We start from the raw sequence: 9,413 nt of genomic DNA, 5'->3' as shown, positions 1-9,413 counted from the left end.
ATGAAAGTAGGAGCAGGGGTAGCAAGAGTGGTACAAAGAAAGGGGGAAGAGCAAAAGAAAACTAAACACACAGAACACCTCTAACTTCAAAATTGCATGACCTTAAATATTCTGCTGTGCATTCAGAGGTCTAACTCCAGAGAATTATTTTAGCTGAAAAAAGATCTTGTAACATTCTGTAGGTAAAACCTTCAGTAATTTGTATGTTTAATCTTGGGAGCAAAATCAGGCCCATGTTCGACACGAGGAAGTTCTAGAAGTAGCTTTGAGTTATCTTTCAAGCTGGCCAATTTAAAACAGTTTATAATGGGAGGCCCCAAACTGCCATGTCCTAAGTCAGAATGCCTTGATGCAATTAGGGAGGCAATTAAGTAAAGATTGCAGAATTCCTTTTTGCATATAAACTGCCTGGATGGCCACTGACCCATAGGCATGCCCTCAGCAGAACAGCAGACTGCCAAAGATGGCAATATCCCAATTTAAGACTGAAATAGGATTAGAATTTTAAAATTGCCTAATCTCTTCCTCAAAAAACTGCATTTCATGCCCTGTGATGATCTATAAGCTAGATATAACATTCAGTTGCTACATATAGCTGTTATTAATCTTAATTTCTTTTTATCAGTAAGGGAAGACACGAGAAAAATGGGGGTACTTTGCATGTTTATAATGGATTGAATAGAACTTCCAAAGCTTCAGAGTTACAAAATCTGTTCCTGCAATAGTTTATGCACATAGAGAGCTTGAAGCGCTCAAGTAAGACGCTGGTCTCTGATGGGCTGTAAGTAGCCACACAGATTTGCCAGCATCAGGACTGTCAGGTATGTGTAATCTAGGACTCAGCCAGTAGATGGACACTCAAATGCATTCAATAAGCCCATATTTGCTAACTTGCATGCTCATTTTCACCATTAGATATTCACACCCAGTGTGGTCTTACTAGCACACACTGCAGGCTATCACTATTAGCTACTACTAAAATAAGCATAGTAAGAATATATGAATAACTTATATGACTTTTGCATAGCAAAGATGATTGTTATCAACTAGTGCAAAAGAAACACCCCACAACATTAAGCCAGTTAGATATTTTTAATAGCCTAAGGCTTTTGTATTTACCTTTCTGCTGTATAGAACACACATCCTAAGTTACAAAAATGAATCCAGCCCAGTCTCTGCCCCAAGGCCTATCCCTCTTGTTAATCAATACTTTACATCAGGATGTGAAGTGCACTGTTATATAAGAAAGCACAGGACTCTATCATTAGGGCACTGTGCAGTTTAAAACCTCCCTGGAGAGACACTCCCAGGTTGGCAGGGCCTTTGTGGTCCACAGCTTAGCATAACAGAACCTCAGTGAGGGAACAGGGTAAAACAGAGTTCAGGCCCAAAGGTGCCTCCAGGGTCTGGAGGCAGGTCTGGGGCTAAGCTCAGCAAGGAGCCTGCAGCTCAAGGGCCAGAGGAACAGCAACCACAACTGAACTACACCCAGAGACCACCACATGTTCCAAAGGGCCTCAGGGCTGAGCTTAAATAGGGACCCCAGTCTGGGGGGGGGGTGGGGGGAGGGGGGTGGGAAAGGAGGCCCCAGGTGAGGGTGATCAGGGCAATTAAGGCTTTTTAGAGCCCTCAGGACCATAACACCCATTACGGTTTGTAAGAGAAGATTTTGTGCACAATTGAGTTCAGTGAGGGCGTGCATGGTCAGATAGTGCTCCTGGTGCCCATTGTAGTGATAACATCATGCTAAGTATCACTGAAGAAGATCTTTAGGACCAATATATAAAGATCAGATACAAAGCCCCCTCTCTGTCAAGACTTTGGCTAGACAGAGTGGTTTCTTGTTTTACAATGTACTGTGGGATCCTTAAAAACCAAAATCAATTAGTATTCTAGGATTCAAACTGATCCTAAGGGTACTTAATCGATAATCTCTTTAAGAAAACAAACTTTATTCCTCTGTTTTCTGGTCAAGTGCTGTGATCTACTAGGAGGTATGTTTGGCTAGGGAAGCCTACAGGAAGGAAAACATCTGCATTTTTTTTCCATGGGCATGTTTTGATAGAAGCCAGAGAAAGTAGAAGGTAGGCTGGGGAGCTAAGAAGGGGCAGGAATACCTTTTCATTTTACAAAAGACCTGGATAGGGCAGCAGCAGGTTTCCTTGACTGCTTTTTTAAAGCAGGGTGGCTGGAACTTTACAGATAATGTTCAGGGCACAGCAGAGAGGCTGAACTCCTGGAGACTGGAGAAACTGCTGCAGGGTTGTCTACTGGCTGGTGACACAAGTGTTCCCATGTGCCCTCAATGAGACAGTGCTGTTGGGATCCAGCAGCAATCTTCAGGGGAAAGACATCTAATCCTTAATGAGTACAGCGTGGCATGAAGGAAGTGAGACTGTTGCTTCTCTGGCAGCAGAGAGAATCATTCCTCCTGACAATGTCGGGAACAACTTGGAGGGTAACAGTACAGGACAGTCTTCTGTTGCTCTTCCCCATGGGGCAAATAATTCATTTACAGGGCTAGCATGTGACTGCAAACCTTCATTCTCTCCAAGGGAAGAAGTGCTTAAGTCCTGAGATTGTATGTCCCTGTTTTCTACTGCTTTGTGAAAGAGCTAGCATTTTACTAGCAAAACGCTACATCAACTTCAAATTTCTCTCCTCTGTACAATTCAGTAGAAGGGCCTTCCACAGAAAATACTCACCTATATTGGTGTCACAGGAAATGAGTGCATGGCTGTAAACTGCATTCAGCAGGTGTCTGATTGTTAGTTTATTGGTGTCAAAAGCTGACATGAAACTGAAATTGGCAACATGGGGTAAATATATGCCATTGTGGAGAATAGACATGCAGTATTTGAAAACTTTTCTTTCTTATTATGCTGTAGCAAAAAGCCCAACTCTCAAATGCTGTCAACTCACATTTGAAGTCCTCTGACCCTTTTGCTTCTTCCCATCACCACTTGCAAGGCCTGCCAAATTTCAAATGGGGCTTCAGAGAAAAGAAGTCTGCCTAGGCCTTTACAGTATTTTTAGGATCTAAGGAGAGCCTAAAGCAATATTATAAAAAAAAAAAATGTTGAGCAAATTGTTTGCAGGAGAACTGAGCAGGTGGTGGTATTGCTCTCCAACTGTGGCTTGGAAAATCCTTAATTTTTGAGGAAGTTTTGGCCATTGTTGGAATCTGCTCTGCACAACCACCAGCAGCTGCAGGAGGACGTAGGATTCAATCTCTGCAGCACAACCTGGGTTATTCCCTGAGATCACCCATTCATTATTTACACAAGAGATGCTACTGAGGTGACTCAGATCTTGGTAGAGACTTCAGCGGACACCTTAGGTTGGGTTTTGTCCCCACAGGGGGCACATGGGAACAGGAGAGCAAGAAGGAGGCAGCAGCTCATCTATGACATCAGTGGGGTGGGCAGGAGAGATCTGCCTGCAGTAAGAGTAGACAAATCTGTGGGACATAGTGAGAAAGAAGGATAGTGAAGAAGGTGTCCAGAAAGCCTGACCGGAAACAGTCGTTAGATGTCAGGGATGCAGGATGGGTTTCCCAGGATGCTGGTTGATGTCAGGGATGCAGGATGGGTTGCCCAGGATGACGGTCGGTGGCAGATCCGCCCTGTGGGCGTGTCCGGGCGGATCCCGGCCCTGCTGGTCCCGCCCGGCGGCCGCAGTAGCCGGAAGCGGCGGAGTGCGGCCGGGCAGCGTCGGTGCGAGTGATCGCTGTGTCCCGGGAAGGGGCCGGCGGCGACGCCCGGGAAACTTCTCAAGGGGGAAGCGGCGGGGGCAGCGGGATCAGGAGGACTCCTGGTCATTCCCGTGTTGGGAGCGCCGGGTGCCGCCTCCGCGGCGGCCTGACATGAGCTCATCGGCGGCAGCGGCAGCGGCGGCGGCAGCGGCAGCATGGCCTGTGCCCGGAGGGACGGGGAGGCGGACGGTGAGCCCGACCGCTCCTTGCGGCACATGCTGCGGGCGATAGCGGAGGAGCGGAGCCGCGCCGGCCTCCGGCACGACATCAGCGGCCTCGGTGAGTCGGGCGGGGCGGGCGGGGAGCGGCACCGGCGCCGGGAGCCCCCGGAGGGAGCGGCAGCTCCGGCCCGACACCGCGCCCGGTTCGCTGTCAACAACACCTGTTGTGTTCCGCCGGCACGGGGAGGGGCCCTCCTGCCTTCCCGAGCCCCCGGGCGCCTCTCGGGCTCATCCCCCTGCTCTATTGTCTGAAACGCCCTTGGAGAAAAATGGTCAGAAGGCACCGCGCACATCAGCCCATATTGTGTTTTTTAAGTGTAAACTACGTATCGTGTGTTTTGGGATGGAAACAGAACCGATTTTTGATGCTTGTTGCCAATGCTCGCTTTTGTGCGGCTCTCAGACGCTCTCTAGAGATTTTGAGCCTGACACCTCCCTTCTCTGTTTAAATGACTTCACACCACTTGCCATGGTCTAGTAAGCACAGAACGTTGTGGCTCTTGCAGGTCAGTTAATTTTTTAAACCGTGGAGGATTTCTGTAGCGCTCTGTCTTGTTTACTTTCATCTTGGTTGATGCAGATTTCACATGGCACGTCTTTATTTAGCTTTTGGCAAAGCTTATGCACTGTAAAACAGAAGTTTCAGGTTGAAATTCAGTCGACTTTAGGCAACAGAATGGTATGGCAGCTCCTTAACCAAAATTGTTCACATCAGGAAACTCTTCTGGCCAGGCTAGTGAATAGAAATTACTAATTTTTATATGCAGCAGTAGAGATCATGGAAATTGTTCTTCACATCCAGAATTTCTGTCTACCTTATTCAAAGCTTCTGTGTAGCCAGGACTGGACCTGTGTTCTGAGGGGATGAATATCCAGAAGTTCTTGCAGGGGCAGAGCTTGAAATGATGAGAAGTGATGTGCAACACTTGTTTCTTCCATGGTGCCTTTATTAATGACTCCTCCCTCCTCAGCTCATTTATAAGGCCCCAAAAGTCTCCTCCATTTTTGAGTCTTTGTTAAAAGCTCAGAATAAGTTCTTATTCAGGTCTTACAGGCTGTGAGGTGTGTGGATTGACATGGGGAATCTCTGGTTCTCTGCCTTTATACATGAGTTTGTCTGCCAGTGCTTGCTGTGGTCTCCCTGGGAAGGAGTGAGTTCTCTGTTCTTTCTTTTTGCTTTGCCACAGAGTGAAATCTTGTGTGAACAAAGAGAAATGATTCTTCGTTTTTTATGCCTTTTTCTAATGGAATTGGCTCTGTGTGCTGTAATGTGGTGTTGAAATGTTACAGGCCCTAATAAAGTAAGTAAAATGTTGTGGCAAAGAAATTGTAAACAAAACGGGAGAAATCCCACAAAATCTAAATGCCTGTGAGGCTGCATTCATTGGAAAGCTTCTGTCAGGTCCTATTTGGCCATCTCATGTTTGAATGTGAGATAAATACTCCCAGGGAAGAGAAATACCACCATCACTTTCTTTTGCTGAAATTGGAAAAGGGAAAAACTGTGGTAGCTGGTAAGACCATGCGGATACTTCCTCTCTGCTTGTGTTTGAACACACATCCACAATAACCTATCATGGGAAGTCCTGCTGAGTAGCTTTGGGATAGTCACATGAGGAATAGGACAGTGTACCTCTGTTCTACCAGATGAAGACTTGAAAGGAAAGCTTCAGGAAAGCTGCTTAGCTGGTGGCACTGAGGGGCTGCTCGTGGCTGTAGAGACTTGCTCATGTATGTCTGTTCCTGTGTGGAGATGTGCATTTTGCAGAGTGCTGCGTGTTCCCTGATCCATAACGTTGTCATTCCCAGTTAATAAGAGCTATTTCCCCTATGCTGTGATTGTTGCCAGGTTAGTAAATTGTTTAAATACCTCCCTTAGGAAGAATACTGAGCTTTTGGAGTGGTGCTTGGTAGAAACTGTAGATGAACCCAAGCTGTAATTCTGTGGCTTAAATTTATGCGTGTCTGCTCTGTACTAGTGAATGCTGTTGCAAGGCATGCAACACAGCTGGAATAGCCTGGGCTGTTCTGGAGTACGCTGGACTCTGGCAGCACAGCAGATGTAAAGGGTTTTCCTCAAGTTCAGAAGTCATGAAAGTAGTCACAGTCTTGTCTGGGTTCAAGTGGTTAACACAGAGATTTTGTCTGCCTTTTGTGCCTGGGTGGCACATAACCTGTGGGACTTCAGGACCTGCACACCCACAGCTGGTTTTATGTTCATGGTGGGGTTTTTGGTAATGGCCATATCCTTTTGAGCTGTATCAGTAGGTGAAACCTGTTGTTTTTCAGTTCTCTTCAAATCAGCTGGAAAAGACTCCAACAGTGGCTTTTCCCTAGGTGCTGCTAATCCCTCAACAATAAAATGGGACTCAATGGGTCATAACTTGGCCATCCTCTCTCCTTTTGTGTATTTCCTAGAAGTGAGCCCAAGGAGGAAGAAGCTGCTGTTTTTGCTGACGCTGAGGTTTGGTGAGAGGAATTGCTTTGTTTCAAGAATGTCACATAAGCATTTGGACAGGCTTTGTTCAAAAGTGTAAATCCCCTTGTATGGTGGGGATTTTCTGTAATGTCCTATTTGTGTAATGTACAAAAGGTAGCACTTCAAAATAATGACTCATGTCATTATTTACCAAGCTGGGAAGGGTGATGTCTCTCCAAGAATTCTTGGCTGGATGTTCGTGTCACCCAGTTGTACAGTACTGCTCTGGTGTTGTGCACTAAGCTCCCTCTGAAATGCTGTTGGTTACAACATTTCTCTGGCAAAATATTTCTCCTCCTGAGGGAATGATAGATGTGCTGTGTGTCTCCTCAGCCAGGCTGCATGTAAGGCTCTGAAGTTACCTTTTGACCAAACCCCTGAACCAGGAATGTTTTATTTTTGGTGGTTCCTGATACTACTGTGTAACATTTTCAGATGCTTAATTTCCTTGTCCTTCTGTCTTTCAGTGAGAATTTGCCCTGCTTTTAGAGTAGTAGAGTGGGTTTGGGTGGAGGTGTGACTTCATTCGTACTGGAACTTAGAATGAGTAAGAAAAAGTAAATAGATAGATCCGAATCTCTTGAACTGTGGCTGGTCAGTAATGGAGACATGTAGTGGGTGAAAAATGGAGAAGTCATAGGGATCCTGAAAAGAAGGTGAATGCCCTGTGGAGTGCAGCACATGGGGCTTTAACAAGCAGCTGAAAACTGAGGTGTGTAACGGGAACCTGTTCCAGGTGCCAGCAGAGAGGCCCAATAGTCTTACCTGTCATGAGAGTTTCTTGTGCTTGCTTTCCTGGCAGCCCTGGGGCTGTTCTGGGACTTGAATGGCTGTTAAGGAGACGAGGGTGTACCTGGCACGGGGGCAGCAGAAGCAGGAATGTTCATCCTCAAAGCCAGAGGGTTGCCTGGACTTGTTTGTGCAGCAGTGCACAAACCTCAGGGCTCATCATGTGAGAAAAGACTGTGGCATGATACATGGGCCACATTGCCTTGATGAATAAGACCTAGAAAGAGTTCTTCAGCCTTCCTGAGAGAAGGGAAGGTGAGGTGGCATACAGTAAATGCTGGTCCCTGTGATGGAAACATAATGTGGGTAAAGGGATGAAGAACAGGGGAAGAAATTTTTGGAAAACAAAAGAGGTTAAAATGAAAAATTAAAAGGAGGGTTAATTTGGATTTGAAATTACTAGATTCAGGCCTTACCTTCTTCATAGTGTAGTAACTTTTACTTAAATTATAATATTCAAGAAAGATATATTTTCATCTGTGACTTTGAAGAAAGTGTATCCACAGAGTAGGTGGAAGTGTCTGCAGAGAATTTCTGCAGCATAGAACTGGTTTGACAGGAGTCACTTTCCAGCAGACACAAAACATTCTTCATTCATGGTTCTTGGAGTTAGTTCAGAGAGTTGTGCAGTCACAGGTGAGAAACTACAAAAGCTGAGAAGCTTTTTTTACTTTTGATCTGTCAATAACAAGAAGGTATGAAAATCACATCTGTCGTAACAAAAACTTGAGGGATGTATACAGCCAAATTCACCAACTATGGGTAATGTGGCCTGTAATGAGTTTGTTTAATTTAGAACAATTTGATTGCAGTTTAAAATACATTTTTTATTACTTTTAACTTGTTATTTACACTATTTCTTTTGCCCTATTTATAAAGTGTTTTGCAGCTAATGAATATGAAATGTTCAGTAAAAAATGTATAGTCAAATACTGAAGAGAAAAAAAAAGATACTAATGTAAGAAACTTACAAATATTAAAATAAAAAAGTGTTTATAGAGTAGCTTCCTAATCAGTCAAAAACAAAAATACCCCCCACAACATTGCAACCAGGAAGAATCTATTTCTTTCCAGCAAAAGTTCTAGAAAGTGCAAACACAATGCAAGATCAGAACAGATTATGTAAATCAGAGTTAAAGTAGATACTTTGAAGTCAAAGTGATTTAACCATTTACCCTCAGGTAAATACCCTGAGGTATTGAACCTCAGATTTGTAGTTGGAGAAAGATGAGCAAATAGCAAAGAAATTGCAGTGTGAAAGATGATTTTGAAGCTGGTTTGTTTTGTTGGTTTTTGTTGTTGTTGTTGTTGCTGGCATTGAAAAAAAGTCTGGAAGAAATTTCTGCAATCAAAAAATGCATGTAGACATTTGATGTGTAGTTGAGCACTTGGATGGTGTAGGAGGAACCACAGGTGGAGCAAACTCTTTGATCTGGTGGCTTTGGCCGGGGGATGGGAATGTGTTTCTGCTTGTCCAAGGGCTTTGTGTTCTGGGATCCCATCCTGTCACTTCTACAGTCGAGAGTGGAAGTGTCCCTGTAGGATCAGGCCATGGAGAATGGCAATCTGTGGCTAAATGCTAGGCCTGCAGCCCTCCAGGGTTAATACCTTTTTCTGTGTGGGGTTTTTATGTTTGGTTTTGTTTGTCTTTTAAAGGCGATTAATTTAAAATTCTGTTTTGATTGTTCCTTAGAACCCTATTCATGCTGATGTCACTAATGGCCTGTCAGGCTTTCCATCACTCACCGGTGTATTCAGGGATTTGTCATGTGGCTGTGAAGGTTAGCTTCTGTCTGGATTGTGGCAGATATTCCGTGCCACATTGATAATATAACAGACTATTTTTTATTACAGATTTCACTTCGTTTTTAAACAGCTGGGCTATTAGTTTATTCTTTCATTTTAATAGAGATGAAAGCCTGTGAGATTTTTCATGTCCTGCTTGGGAGTGTGCATGCTCTAATTGTCAAAGTCAGACTGGAGATGCTGAAGTAAAGAGGCAAGATTCTTTTAAAAACTAGAAAAAAACCCAACACCCCCGCCCCCCCCCTCCCCAAATCCCTACAAAATACCTTGCAGAACATTGTTGCCCTACTAAAATGAACAATTAAGTTTCTAAGTCATGGCATACTGGTGTTCATTTTTGGATGCTAGCAGAAGTTGCTGGACC

General features: G+C 44.5%; 1 protein-coding gene across 2 annotated transcripts in view; it reads left to right on the top strand.

Annotated features, from left to right (window-relative positions):
• The first annotated feature begins 3,663 nt into the window (after positions 1-3,663).
• KIAA0930 (KIAA0930 ortholog) overlaps positions 3,664-9,413 on the top strand; it is an 89,274-nt gene continuing 83,524 nt past the window's right edge. For both annotated transcript variants that reach the window (XM_042051276.1, XM_042051275.1), the window contains exon 1: positions 3,664-4,033. In XM_042051276.1, the coding sequence (XP_041907210.1) occupies positions 3,910-4,033 (124 nt within the window). In that variant the 5' untranslated portion in view covers positions 3,664-3,909. The remainder of the gene's footprint in view (positions 4,034-9,413) is intronic.

Source organism: Corvus kubaryi, unplaced genomic scaffold (genome assembly GCF_017639235.1).
Source record: "Corvus kubaryi isolate FWS band 111438036 unplaced genomic scaffold, C.kubaryi_AGA036_p1.0 74, whole genome shotgun sequence".
In the NCBI taxonomy this organism is placed as follows: Eukaryota; Metazoa; Chordata; class Aves; order Passeriformes; family Corvidae; genus Corvus; species Corvus kubaryi.
The sequence above is the reverse complement of the archived record's forward strand: the minus strand, read 5'-3'. Positions and strand labels throughout refer to the sequence as shown.